Here is a 13,524-nt window from a genome sequence, read left to right on the forward strand (position 1 = left end):
CTGGATTTAACTGGATAATACCAATTTAAATTTAAGGATTGGCTCGTTGGTCTAGGGGTATGATTCTCGCTTAGGGTGCGAGAGGTCCCGGGTTCAAATCCCGGACGAGCCCGATTTTTTTTTCCTTCCGTAATTAAATTTAATTTCACTTTATTTTTTGCAGTATCTCTCTCTGGTATAAAAAACGATTAAATAAATAATATACGTGAAAAATAATGTTTAAAAATCGAATCAATAGATATTTTTCAAAAATTTGAATTGCAAATAGGAGCATTGACAGTAGGATTAAAAAATTTTAATCTCAAGGTCATCTTGGGGGTTCAATTCAGAAATTAATCTGATAAAAAAATATGATAAGATTTCCCTCGCCCCTTACAGCAGTAGATGTCGCGACGAGCCCCAAATCCTCAACATATCCAAGGGTAGGAAAATTCCACTCAGTTGGTATCGTTGATCCATAATATTTGGAGAGGGTTGAGGGACCCTCGGTGACGTGCAGGGAGATCGGATGTTAAGAGAGCGCATGAACGGATCCCCGGAGGTAGTCAGCCCGGGGTGCGTCTAGTCGCGGAGTACAAGCGGGGATTATTGTCCTCGGGTTCGCCAGTGAGCAAGACAGTCGATTCAAGTTCACAGTCGGGAAATCACATCACCCCCAGACCAAAAAAAAAGAGTATATTCAAAAAAAAAAGACAACTGAAAAAAAAACACACGTGCTGCACCACCCACACCCCTACATGAAATTCAAATTAAACATGACAATTATCAACACAAAAACGTGCACTTGACAGAGGGACAACTGCCTTTAAAAATTCATCTCGTGAATTTTCAGTTGTTCACTACCGATTCGTTTTATCTTCCTTTGACGTTTGTCAATGATGAAAAATTCGTTCACCACCTGCCTATCCACCATAACGTCCAGTTGAATCTCTTCCCGACAAGATCCTCGCGACTTTATCTCCTGAAATTACTCAAAACTCTCTTCAAAGTCTCTCATCCATCAATAGCACTGGTAAATCTTGCAATTTCTTCAATAATCATGTCGAGATTAAAGTGATCAACGGAATGCCGCGTGAATCAAGGTGAGTGATGCACCTCATCCCCTTCCACCAAGACCCCCTAATTCCATTTCTATCGAAATTCAATTTCACTGATAAGATAAGAAATCCAATATTCGAAAAATTAAGGTCGCGTGGGTGGAGCCATAATCCGTGTAATTATTTTTTCTCCCAACTTTATGGATCATCCCCAAGAATGCACCGTCCGCCTACTATTATACTATTTCACATATTCATCAAAAAACTATTGACAGTTCATGCACAAAAAAAAGATTAACGTAAAAATCCCCCAGCTATCAATTACCCTTATCAGGATTACTATTGGCACATCCTGTGCTCACCGATCCTACTCTCACTGATCGATTCTCAATATTTCAGGTAGCAGTAGCGGAAGAACCAGGAGACGACGGGCTCGATAAGAAGATAGACGAAAAGTAAAACCTCAGACAGAAAGTGGTAATAATGGGAAAGGGCGATAAACGTGGTACCGCACAGCGCACCGACGGTAAGTACCATAATCCATAAAATTCCCCTGATATTAACTATTAATTTAAGAACATATTAAAAACCTCTAGCCCCCACACCCCAACGTATAAAGAAAATACCTAAAAAACATAAACAATCGATAAAAATAATTTACATTACCACACGATAAAATTTTCCCTGGAATCCAGACGTGGACATGACAATTGGAATTCCCTGGACTTCCGCCTAATTCAAACACTCCAGATGATACATGAGCCGGAATTAATTTCCGGGATTAATACACCCTCATTAGTTTATCAATCATTTATTTGTTGAGAGATTAAGCCTAGCTATAAGCGACGAGTACAATATAGCACACAGTATCAAATAGAAGAAATAAAAAGAAGAATTTGCTCAAACTGTTGATTGTCACGTTTCATCAGCGCTCGCATAGAACTGGGCGACTTGAGATCTTGCGGCGTCGGATATAGCACTTGTACACGGATTAGGATCCCAACTAACTCCAGGGCACCCTAAATACTCGAAACAACTATTCAATACTCGGTGATCACGACTGGGACAGCACTGGACAACAGCCCAGACACAGGCACTCGGTGGATTATTCGATCCATGCTAAAAATTTAAAATCCAGATAACATTAATAATTCTAAATGCTCTCGTATAAAATAATAAAATCTCTCATAATAAATATAAGCAGGTAAAAAACATCTCCATAAAAAAATTCACATTAAATTCCGGTGTCTTAATTATAAAATATTCTTCTGAAAATGAAATTAATTTTTAATTAAATTCTCATTACGTGAATAATGAAAGACTTGACTCACATCGTCATCCCCAAAATTCCCTCGTGAGGGAAAAAGTGGTGATGGGGTAGATGACCTGTGAGATGAATTTGGAACAAGTATGATCCTCGCACTGACAGGAAGGGCATTGAGTCTAGCCTCTTCCCACCTCGGAAGTTTCACATGCGGAGTCTTCTGCTTCTGTTCCATAAAACGATCCCTTTCTTCCCCCAATCGTGTCTGAGTTCTCGAACGCTCATCTACCCGTCTATTTGAATCCCCCGATTCCTCCCTCCTCCCTCCACCATTTCTCTCTCTATATTTCCTTTCCATCTCTTTCATCTTTTCCATCCTTTCCACCTCTTCCCTCCGTCTCTCCTCAGCTCTCGAATCTGAATTCCTATTGCCATTTCTCTGCATCTCAATCCACCTCTCCCGTTCCATTTCCCGTCGCCGCTCCTCTGCCCGCCGCTTCTCCTCAGCTCTTCTCTCTTCAGCTCTTCTCTCTTCAGCTCTCCTCTCCTCAGTTCTCTCCTCAGCTCTCCTCTCCTCAGTTCTCCTTTCCTCAGCTCTCCTTTCCTCAGCTCTCCTCTCCTCAGCTCTCCTCTCCTCAAGCGAATTACCCCTCATATCGTTATTTACTCGATGTCGTCCTCCCAACTGTCTCATCCTCTCCTGCTCGGACCTCCTTGCCTCATCCTCTCGCCTGATCTCCTCCCACCTCCTGCGCTGCTCCTCCAGTCTTCTCCGCTCATCCTCCTGCCTCCTGGCATCATCAACTCGTGAAGAACCGGGATACGCTGGCGGTGGTGATGGCCCCCTTGACCGATCCTGATGCCTCCACCGTGGATCGCTCCTACCGTTTCCCCCCGATATTCTTCTAAATTCCTCAAGGAGTCTCCTCTCCTCATCCCCCCGATTCTCAACGACAATCGGACGATTCCTCTCAATGTACTCCTTCAATTTCCTCTCCCGATCCCTCTGCTCTGCGGACAATCTCAACTCATACTCCTTCTGAATCTTCTCAATCTCCGAGTGTGTCACGTGATCATTTCTCCTGCTCCCATCAATTCTCTGCCTCTCCAATTGCTCCTTTCTTCTCCTATCCATCTCCTCCTGTTGAGCTCTTTGATAATTATCTCGGTACCTTTGAGCCTCGGTTTGCCCTCCCCTCCCATCAAATCCATCATCATCCTCTGAGATGTATCCATCATTTTCACCGAAACCCCACAGACCAGCGTCGTTATTCCAACGGTTTTTATAATTCCCTGACACTGACCTGACCTTACGATTTACCACCAGGTCACCACGAAGTGGCACTTTCTTCCCATCAAACTCAACGTCAGAGTCCACCTCAGGCGCCATATCCCCCCGATGTTTAATTTTCTTATTCACCATCAACTCGAGATTCTTCAGCTTGAGTAGCTCGTCCATGTCCTCGTAACGACGAGGTTGATCGTCCTCGTTGTAATCCCAGTCTATGGTCACTGGATGAATCGGTGAAACAGGTGGTACTTCAACATAAGTATCTTGGCTAGTATTTTTAACGGAAATTGATCTTGGCTCACGGTTGAATTCCTCTGACGATGCTTCAAGCCCCTCACACCCAATTTGAAGCTCCGGCACACCCATTCGATCGTTTTCCTTTCTCTCCTTATCAACGGTTTGTGATGGACGTAAAAATAACGGCTTTTTCTTCATTCCCGGTTTATGGGATTTTTTAAACTCGTAGGTAACCGTTGGCAATTTATTATTCACCAGCTTCTCACGGTGGCTTGGATTGTTCCAGAGGGGTAGAGGTGGTATGCTCAAGTCTGTGTCATCAAGATTCGTTAAACGATAGATTTCAATTGAACCCGGGCCTTGGTCTTCGATTTGCTGACCTGTTGAAGAAATTATTACAACAATTTTTTAATTATCTCACCGATACATTCCATTTTTTGTCCTCGTTGACGAGACACTAATTATTCTAAAAATTCTCCCCCAGTTATCGTGCAATTAAAATGAATGATTATTAAAACATCAGTGCGCACTCTGATGCACTTTCCCCTAATTAACGTAATTAAATATTGCATTTAAAAAATCAAGTGGTAAAGGAACATTAATTACAAACCAAATGATGGTTCATCATAAGCTGGTGACTGCGGAAATTTTTGCCATGAGGCCCGAAGAAATTTATCGATCGATATTTTTTCATTCGAATGTTTAAACGATTTTCCCCCAGCTGTATCCTGAGCCGTTGGTCCTTTTCGTTGAGCCAGCGCACTCCACGGATATTGATCGTCAACAGTCGCGGTTAAATCAGCTGAAGAACATTTCAGTAATGTACCAGGCATCACCACCATGATAACAACCCAAAACATTTTTCCCCTGATTTTTTTCATCCTCTGGTGAAATGAAATTACCACCGGGATATCAGTGCCAGTTCCAGTACCAATCTTGAGAATATCAATTTTAAAAAATGGAATCGTCAGTCCCAGTCAGGATTGTTTGCGCGCACAAGCTACACATCACTGAAGATGAAGTGATCTTGACATACTGCCGGTGCCAGGGCCTCGTCACAGAATTAAATGTACGTCTCACTATTTCCCCTGCCATCTCTCCACCCCGGATACTCATCCGCCACTCTGAATCTTGCTATCTGTCCCCGTTCTCTCTTAGCCATCTCTTTTTATGCACAATGCTGATGCACCTAGGCTCATATAGCACCGAGATAAGCTAGTTGCCCAGAGGCCCCTCCGGTGATCATCACCATCAATTGACATGCCTCATCACTCGTCCTACACTTGCAATTCATCGACCTGATGTAATCCCAATAAATTCATCGGCTCATTTCATAACTTCAACAATTACTGACGCCCGAAGCAACTCATCTAATCAATCCATCATTAACATCCAATTATTCAACTGTAGAATTAATTTTCTCAGGACATGGAGATGCGGATATTTTTCCTGGAAATGACGGGAGATTGGATCTTGTTTCGAGAAAAACATCGGTGAATATTTCCGGGGTGAGGAAAATACAGGGAATCCATTGAAAGTGGTGGAGCTGAGTGGTGGAGATGAGGAACAGTTGGGTACATGGCGTTTCGATTAAAATTCACTTGAAAAATTGCTGTTCGTTCAATTCGCGAGTTTGATGAGTGCAAAAACGCGAACTTTATTCCATTGGTTATTGATATCATCGGGAATACAGGAATAATAGACTTTGTGCCCTCGTAGCTGTTTTATTCTACTTCTCGATCATGCCGACATCAATTTCGAAACCTTGAACTGCAGTCAATCACTTTGCGTACGCAATTTTTTATTGTTCAACGGGTGTTATCCAATTCTTCTGGTGCTGCACCTGAATGAGGAGAGATTTTAGAGTGATGGGAAAATGCCAAAAATTGCCTGTCCGTACGAGAATATTATTCAAATAGCAGGTAGTGGGAATATCTCAAGACTCATGTTGAATAATTGAATGAATAATTCTACGAGTATCGACATGCATCGAGGCGGAATGGGAAATTCCCAAAACGTCATTATATTGTTATCTCATCCGCCAACTGTCAAGTACCATCAATGTGTCAATTATATCATAAAACGGAAATTGTCATTGGCCAGACGTTCAATCGATTGCTCAAACACCTCTCGTACTCCACATACAGCAACACCTCCAATTTCCCTCCCCCATTTCGTGAATTAACACGTTTACACATCACCCAAACCGAGTATATAACACACCATGTGCATTGCGTGTCAAGAAAATTAATAGCCCGTCACAGATCATTGGATCGGTAATCGTAAAAGACCATTAAAAATTTTTATTTTCCTGTGAAAAATGACGCATCGTACATCATCGTAATCAATCGAGAGCATCTCGATAAATTGTTAGAATTGCGTATGTACTGCGACTAGTGAAACTTACCCTCGTAATTTAAAACACAGGGTCATGGAAAAACAGATGTTTGTGCTTTTAAGATAGACACTCAGAGTTCAGGACTTTAAAACAAGATGCGACCTTCAAATTAATTTCACAATTCCACTTTATTGTTGTAATGAGCGCAAAAGTTCTTTTGCGTATTTGTTATTCGAAAGGATTGGCATAATCCGTGTAACTTTAATTGCTTTCCATCAACTTTAATTAACAAAAACTTGAACAAAACTTGTATGTCATCAGCTCTGGTGGTTGCTGATGCTCGATTAATTTATTTGAGTTATTACCGATTGGCGCGGGGATTAATTAGACCTGATAACGTGATTTCAATGGCTTCCGTTTTTTTTTTTCGCTGACTCTTCTGAGTGGAGTTCATTCGTGAAATAGAAGAGTTAGTATCCGGAATAATGAGAACAGCGCAAGGTCGGGTTTCATTGAAGTGTCTTGCTCATCATAAATAATATGACTCCAGAGAGTCCAAGGAGCTGCAAGACCTTTCCCACAGATTACTGCGCCAATCTTTAACTATATAAACAATAACTGTTCATTAACGTATACGACTTTTATTCCACTCAACACCATTTGTCAATTATCGTGAAACTAAATACAAAAAAAGAAAAAATGGAACTAGAACGTGCCAATTATTTATAGTATTTTTAATGTTTTACCATCTTTCTGCCAATTTAATGGATCCACTCTATATTAATTTGTTAATTACTCTTCCAGCCAGTACTAATCTGGTGGGAAAGTTTACACAAAGTGTGCGAAGGATTGTGCAAGATGTCAAGGACGAGGGAACAGCAAGTAAGTGAAAAATTAATAAAAATAGTATATAATTAAAATGGTTTCACTGGGAGAAAGTGAAAAATTTGAATGAGTGAAAAATTCAAAAGAAAGTTTAAAAAGGTAAATTTTGATTTATGGGAGTTCAACTGGTACGTACTGGCACTTGCCCAAATAAGCTGTTGCATTTCCTCAGGTTCAAAGGAAATACAAGCAGCGATCGACCACGTGCCAATAAACCCTGCCAACCCAGAAATTCTACATTTATCCACTTGACGGGGTGGAATAAATATTGATTATTAATTTCACTGATTCCCCAGGTGGTCAAACTAAAGAGGAAGTTATCGAGACTAACGAACGTCTGAGAGCTGTCAGAATACGTCTCGATGCCAGTTACGAGACAGCAAAACGAGCACTCGTTGATCTCATGATGAAGTACACCGACAGCAAACAAGTTAGAAATATATTTCAACGATATAATTTACTGAAGGTGATGATAAAGGTGAGAAGGAATTTACATTCTCATTGGAAGCTCATGGAATTATCAAATGTGATTTTAAAAAATCCTCTGAATGATTCCCAGGATGTGATTAAACTGGAGACTCAATATTGGACTCTAGTTGACATACCGAGACAAGAAAAACAGGAAACTGTTCCTGTATTTGTATTACGGGCCTGTGCTATTATGGAAAAAACACACAAAAGCGGTGAGGGTGTTAAAACTTCAGCGAGACTAGCTGAAGAGGCAGAGAGTAAAAGAGAACGCATCGATCGCCTCGAGAGTACGTATTTTTTTAATTCATCCCAGCGTTAATTACAATTTCCCTCTAATTGTAGTCTCGTTCTATTATAATTCATTAGCCATGAGAATTTATTCTCGAACTTTATTACATATTTCAAGATTTAACAACAGTGCAGATTGAAACTGAGAATACCCAGATGACGAACGATCTTTACAGACTCCTGAAGAAATACACTGGCCTTAGAAATCTCATCCGAGACCTCAAGGTTAGTCATTAAATCCACACCCTCATTATCAGCTAATTGTGATCGTAATACGTTATTTAATTGGATAATTTATTTGTTTAAAACCCGAAGGCTCACGACGATTTAATACGCAATTGTTTCAACGTGTCAATTTAATGTACAACAATTCATATCGACGATACAAATAGACGCGATTAATAATGAACACGTCAGAATAAGAACAATCTATTTAAAAATCTACATTTTATCATGCAAAAGTAATGAAGTGAGTTGAAATAATTCTGTGTTGAACAGTCGTGGAAACTTTCATTTGTAGATATTTAATAGTGAATTATTATTTCTGTTACTAGGAAGAGTACAATAGCTCAAAAGTTTACCCAATGTTTCCACGCTACACTATTCTGAAAGATATGATAAAGGACATTATGCACAATCCCGACTACATGGAGGTCTGCCACGAGGTAGATCAGGCATAGCGTCCAGACCCCCTCCATCGTTCGCCCCGTATGACTTTGTAAACTTGTTCTTTTTTTTTTTACAAAGTGTCATGATGGGTGCGAATTGAATGAAGGGGGTACTTGTGGAAGAGTAATAGCGGTTTCCTATTAGACTAAAGAACCTTCTTCGACAGAATTTAGAAATGCTTAATGCGCTTTCTAGTGGTTATTATAACTTGGATCTTTAGTATAGGAGTGACTGAATTTCAGTATTCACAGTATTAATGAATGTTTGAGATTATTGTTATGACTAGTTGATGGTTTTTTATTCATTTGATTTACAGGTTTGGGTAATTGACATGTTTACTTTCAAGTAATTGAAAGATTGTGATTAAAATATTGGATTAAAGCCAATTGCAGATGCCGTACGTACAGATATATTTGGAATTAATAGTGGAATTAATGGAGAATAAATTATGTCAAATGTTTGCTCTAGTTTATAAATATTTGATAACAGATGCGATGAGAATAGCCGCTTTCACGTCGAAACACAAATTTATGTTGAAGGTAGTGAGTAATGAAATTTCTAAAAATAGTTGTATTACCGAATATAGGATGTTTTCTTTATAAATATAGTGCTGAGTATTGAGGGACTAGTCAGAGAAAATGTAACCGTGATAATTGTTCTGAAGATCAGAACATTACATATATCTAATTATGAGAGTGAAGGAATTTCAATGATTATGTCATACCAAAAGTTGTTCAATTCACCGGACGTAATGCGTTCATAAAATATATTATTTTCAAAATTTCGAGATTTAGATATGTGATTAGTGAATTCGTGAGCGATCGTCGCGGGTAGAGATTGATTTAAGTATTCGTATATGAATAGATCGGAATAATTCATATATAAAGTCTAGCATTTTGTGCCATTTTCGTACATTTTCAATAACTGATACTAGTTTAAATATTAATTAGACGATAAAAATAACGCGAGTAAATTCTTCGAGGTGAGCGCAGAGAATTGAAAATCCTTTAGACATATTATTTTTTAATGTTATTACCAATCTGCGATTTATGAAAGCTTTGAAGGATGTTGTGGGTATTTTATCAATTCTGGAAAAAATGTGAGTGATTTCACAAAATATTTTTATCCATAAACTCGTGTTTTCACCTGATCTGGGGAATTCACTACTGGTTCTAGGCCGTCGATCAATTGATGGATTAAACAAAGGACTTGGTGATTGCCCCACCTCGTAAACTGCACTTTACCCGCCCATAAATAAATATATTTCCACAGCAAATAATCATTTTGACGTGTGAAATTTCTCCCCTGCATATGTACAACCCCTTTTTCCACCCCGTTGATTAAAACTGCCTCATAAATATCGATTATTTCTGCCTGACGATTTATTAAATAAATTCAATGAAATATGACACTTGAAGAAAAATCTGCAGTAATATAAAGACACCGGGAATATTATGAGGCATATTTACCACTGTAAATAAATACATATCTATTGTTCTCGGGGTGAAAAAGTTTTTCGGGCTTTTGGGTACTTGGGGAGGGACTGCGAGACGATTTCTGCCAAATTTTACAGTGGAGTAACATGGGATAGTTCAATCGGACAGTAAGCGAATCGATAGTCGACTAAAATAGCATGGAAAACGGTACATGGAAAAAAATTTAACGGTGGAATAAAAATAGCATGGAGATCCCTGAGGGGTATCACTATTCAGGGCAAAATCACATGCATCCTCCAGTCGATAGTTGACAAAATTCTCATTTTATTCCACTATGGAATTTATTACTCTCCGTCTCGGATAGTCTCGATCATTTCACAATTTTTATCCCGAGTTGCGATTTTTAGCGGTCCGATATCAAGTGAAATGAAATTTTCATAATCTCGATACTATTAACTGTCTATCTTATTTCAACTTATCGCTAGTCGAGTAAATAATATTTAGTAATCATATCATTCTCGTCAGTCCCATCACTCAGAATAATCTATTAGTTTAATCGAGCGAGAATATTAAAATTCATTTGTTAATTTATCAAGATTTATTCTAAATTAGTTAAATCAGATAAATAGTTGGATATTTTCTCGCAATAAAAAGTGCAAATAAAATGACAAATTTATAATGTATTTTTTACCGAGCGTTTGAAATTCAATATTTTTATGCTACACTGGAGAAACACGAGATAGAGAATGGAGTAAAATAAAAATCTCAGATAAACTTGTAAAAGAGATAATTATTCTGGGGAATATTTGTAATATCTAATATCAAAATGTTAATCAAGTTCGATTGATCTTGAAGATTTCGACGATGAAGAAAATTCGCGAGACTAGTCGAGTGCCAAAAAAAAAAATTGGAGACTATTTACGAGAGTTTATATGAATGCAAGTGTGTCTATATTCCTGCGTACTCATATGAGCACAGACATATAGTCTTACCAACAACTAGATATTGAAGAAGATGAGAGAAAATTAATAGTCAATTAATGAAACGATTGAGTTCCTTTTCGGGCGAAAATGGAAATCCATACCCAATACCATCTATTACTCTCGTTTTTCTTTATAAAAAAAAAAATCTTCTGCGGGAATCAATAGTCAGGTACAATTTATTTATTGAAAATAAATTATATGAGAAGAGAAATATTATTTATTACCCCACGCCCACCGTTTCATCACTTGGCTATTAAAATTAAAATTATTGAGCCGTTTTATATAAGTATAATTCTTCTAGTAGAGATTTCGATGGTGATTATGTGAAATATTCAAGTCTTACTCTTTAAAATTATGATAATTAAAATTAAACGTTCAAATGCTAGAGTCTAGGGAAAATAATTCCTATCTGTTTTGTTCGGAAATGGGACGAAATTTAGATAGCAAGTACTTAGAATTGGAGTGCGTTAGAGGTGATATGTTTTGCCTGTCATTTATGGCTGTATATTTAATAATATTGAGCTTGAATACGTGGGTTCGCTCAGCAGAGAGCACCTAACAAAATTTTGACCAATCTACTTGTCTATATCATATTCTCTAAGTCATTTCAATTGTCTACTTGATATATTAAACATCAGAGCAGAGATTAAAAAATAGGAATGCTATTGTACTTTCTCTTATCCTGCTTTTTTATATCATCAATATCTTCGCGTATTTTTTGCAATTGAATGAAAAAATTCAAGAGAAAACTCGACGAAAAATTGTCATTATTTGAGGATGTTACATTTTTCCCCATTTTTCATTGTACTCTCAACACAGAGTGACGAAAAATAATTATCTAATAAATTTCGCAGTTGTTCCACTAATTTTCTCTTGGATTTTCCAACGGGAGGCGCAGATTGTCGAAAAAAAATTTTAATTCTACTCAGAGAGAAATGCTGCTGAATAATGTTGACAGTGTCTCACAAATTGTTTATTAAATCAAAGAATAAAAATGATATATGATAAATTAATTGACAATTTTTATATAAAATATATTTTCGCTGGAGTATTCTTGGCATCTTTGTAAAATGAAAAGAGTGCAAATAAAATGGATAGATACGAGAGAATACGAAGGGATCAATGGGAGTAAATGAGTAGAGAATGTCAGTTGAAATAAAAATCTCCAATTGTACTGATATTTTTATATAATTTTAATTTGAATTAAGTCTGACCTACATAAAGTCATGGGTATAATTGAAGAGGGAACCGCCTTGGTGAAAAAAAAAACATGTTGCGAAACCACTGTACCACGCCTTTTTGCCACATCTCTTTAACGTACCGCGCAAAACCGTAACAACTTTTGAAAGCCGGAGCCGTAACCCAAATAAATTTCTTGTGGAGTAAATCTTGCATGTGATCAAGGTCTATTGGGGGGTTGATACCGGTTGTCTTATTACGTCAAGGTGACCACTTGCCTGAGGAATTTGTCAGTTTCTCGAGGGTATTACGAGTACCACAATGTAATCGTTAACATTTTTGTTTTCTTTCCTCCCGTTGGCTATTTTTTTTTAGGCAGTCACCACCTCTTCCAGGCGTATATATAGGGGATTCACTGGAATCACAAGCATCATTCGACTTTCGTTCATTTTCAAGACACATCACAGCAATTTAACAAATAAATCAGCCATGACTAAGGTAATTTGATAAATCAATCTGTACCAAGCACAACTCGATGCCGAGGAGAAAGAAGCTCTCGAATAATAAATATTTAATTAATCCCTACGAAAATTATGTAACTTGATTGTGCAGTTTCGTTGATAGTTTTAACTGCCAAATCAATAGCTGTAGATTTTACTCGACAAAAGAGTCTCAATTTTTTTTCACTAGAAATTCATGTGCATGAATATTTCTAGGTTTCACAGTAGATTTTGAATTGAATTTCCGTCAAGGAGAATTGAAAACTCGGAATTTTTTCACGATCTGTGAATTATTTTCTCGGTGAATAATGAATAATTAATTTTTCAGTTCTTCATCGTTCTCACCTGTCTGGTAGCAGTGGCCAGTGCTGGATTCGCGCCGATCAGTTACAATCTCCAGGAGCCAAGCATCTCCTCGCAATCCTCAAATATCCTGAGGAGTCCAGGAAATCTTCAGCAGATCTCAACCTATTCGAAGACCGTTGACACTCCATTCTCCAGCACCAGCAAGTCAGATGTTCGTGTGAGCAGTCCAGGTGTCTATCAGACCTTGAGCTATGCAGCACCAGCTCATCTTCACTATGCAGCACCAGCTCCAGTAGTCCATGCTGCTCCAGCACAGCTTCATTATGCTGCACCAGCTCCAGTGGTTCATGCTGCACCAGCTCCAATCCATTATGCTGCTCCAGCAGCAGTTGCTGCTGCTCCATTACACTACGCAGCTCAAGCCCCAATTGCTGCAGCCCCCGTCGTTGCCCACGCCACTTTCTCTGGACTCGGATATTCCTACGCTTGGTAAATAAACAATATCGACGTCTAATTGTAATCGATCCCTCATTTATTATGTGTATGTAAATATTGAATGTATAAATAAACTCGCTAAAATTGTTCTTTGCATAATTATGGATAAATAGTTCCTTTAATTACGAAAAAAAATTATAAATTC

General features: G+C 38.2%; 2 protein-coding genes and 1 non-coding gene across 7 annotated transcripts; 2 read left to right on the plus strand and 1 right to left on the minus strand.

Moving 5' to 3' along the window:
- Positions 1-40: 40 nt before the first annotated feature.
- TRNAP-AGG (transfer RNA proline (anticodon AGG)) lies at positions 41-112 on the plus strand. The gene has a single exon. It is a non-coding gene; the product is annotated as a tRNA-Pro (tRNA).
- Positions 113-563: 451 nt separating this feature from the next.
- LOC105269181 (uncharacterized) lies at positions 564-13,478 on the plus strand. 5 transcript variants are annotated; one of them, XM_011309222.1, is made up of 8 exons: positions 681-1,082; positions 1,437-1,563; positions 6,972-7,049; positions 7,349-7,530; positions 7,612-7,810; positions 7,930-8,036; positions 12,454-12,576; positions 12,907-13,478. In XM_011309222.1, the coding sequence occupies exons 2-8, from the start codon at positions 1,521-1,523 to the stop codon at positions 13,375-13,377; spliced, it is 1,203 nt and encodes a 400-aa protein (XP_011307524.1). In that variant the 5' UTR covers positions 681-1,082; positions 1,437-1,520; the 3' UTR covers positions 13,378-13,478. The 5 variants fall into 5 exon arrangements, with proteins under 5 accessions (XP_011307526.1, XP_011307524.1, XP_011307525.1 ...); XM_011309224.1 differs by lacking the exons at positions 12,454-12,576; positions 12,907-13,478 and adding an exon at positions 8,366-12,079 and having other exon boundaries at positions 564-1,082; XM_011309223.1 differs by lacking the exons at positions 681-1,082; positions 1,437-1,563; positions 12,454-12,576; positions 12,907-13,478 and adding exons at positions 4,986-5,132; positions 5,255-5,751; positions 8,366-12,079.
- On the minus strand, positions 1,833-4,870 carry LOC105269182 (stress response protein nst1). Its single transcript, XM_011309226.1, has 3 exons — positions 4,440-4,870; positions 2,369-4,209; positions 1,833-2,156 (listed from the first exon to the last, which is right to left on the minus strand). The coding sequence occupies exons 1-3, from the start codon at positions 4,708-4,710 to the stop codon at positions 1,953-1,955; spliced, it is 2,316 nt and encodes a 771-aa protein (XP_011307528.1). The 5' UTR covers positions 4,711-4,870; the 3' UTR covers positions 1,833-1,952.
- Positions 13,479-13,524: the final 46 nt, after the last annotated feature.

Source organism: Fopius arisanus, unplaced genomic scaffold (assembly GCF_000806365.1).
Source record: "Fopius arisanus strain USDA-PBARC FA_bdor unplaced genomic scaffold, ASM80636v1 scaffold00065, whole genome shotgun sequence".
Classification (NCBI taxonomy): domain Eukaryota; kingdom Metazoa; phylum Arthropoda; class Insecta; order Hymenoptera; family Braconidae; genus Fopius; species Fopius arisanus.

Bases quoted from the DNA above. Each gene is read 5' to 3' on its own strand.
- LOC105269182 (XM_011309226.1), bottom strand. From the start codon at position 4,710: ATGAAAAAAATCAGGGGAAAAATGTTTTGGGTTGTTATCATGGTGGTG. The intron at 4,210-4,439 runs GTTTGTAATTAA...TTTCTTCAACAG, and splicing joins TTATGATGAACCATCATTTG to GTCAGCAAATCGAAGACCAA. The intron at 2,157-2,368 runs GTGAGTCAAGTC...TTAAATTTTTAG, and splicing joins GGAATTTTGGGGATGACGAT to CATGGATCGAATAATCCACC.
- LOC105269181 (XM_011309220.1), top strand. From the start codon at position 5,706: ATGCCAAAAATTGCCTGTCCGTACGAGAATATTATTCAAATAGCAG. The intron at 7,531-7,611 runs GTGAGAAGGAAT...AATGATTCCCAG, and splicing joins TACTGAAGGTGATGATAAAG to GATGTGATTAAACTGGAGAC. The intron at 7,811-7,929 runs GTACGTATTTTT...ACATATTTCAAG, and splicing joins ACGCATCGATCGCCTCGAGA to ATTTAACAACAGTGCAGATT.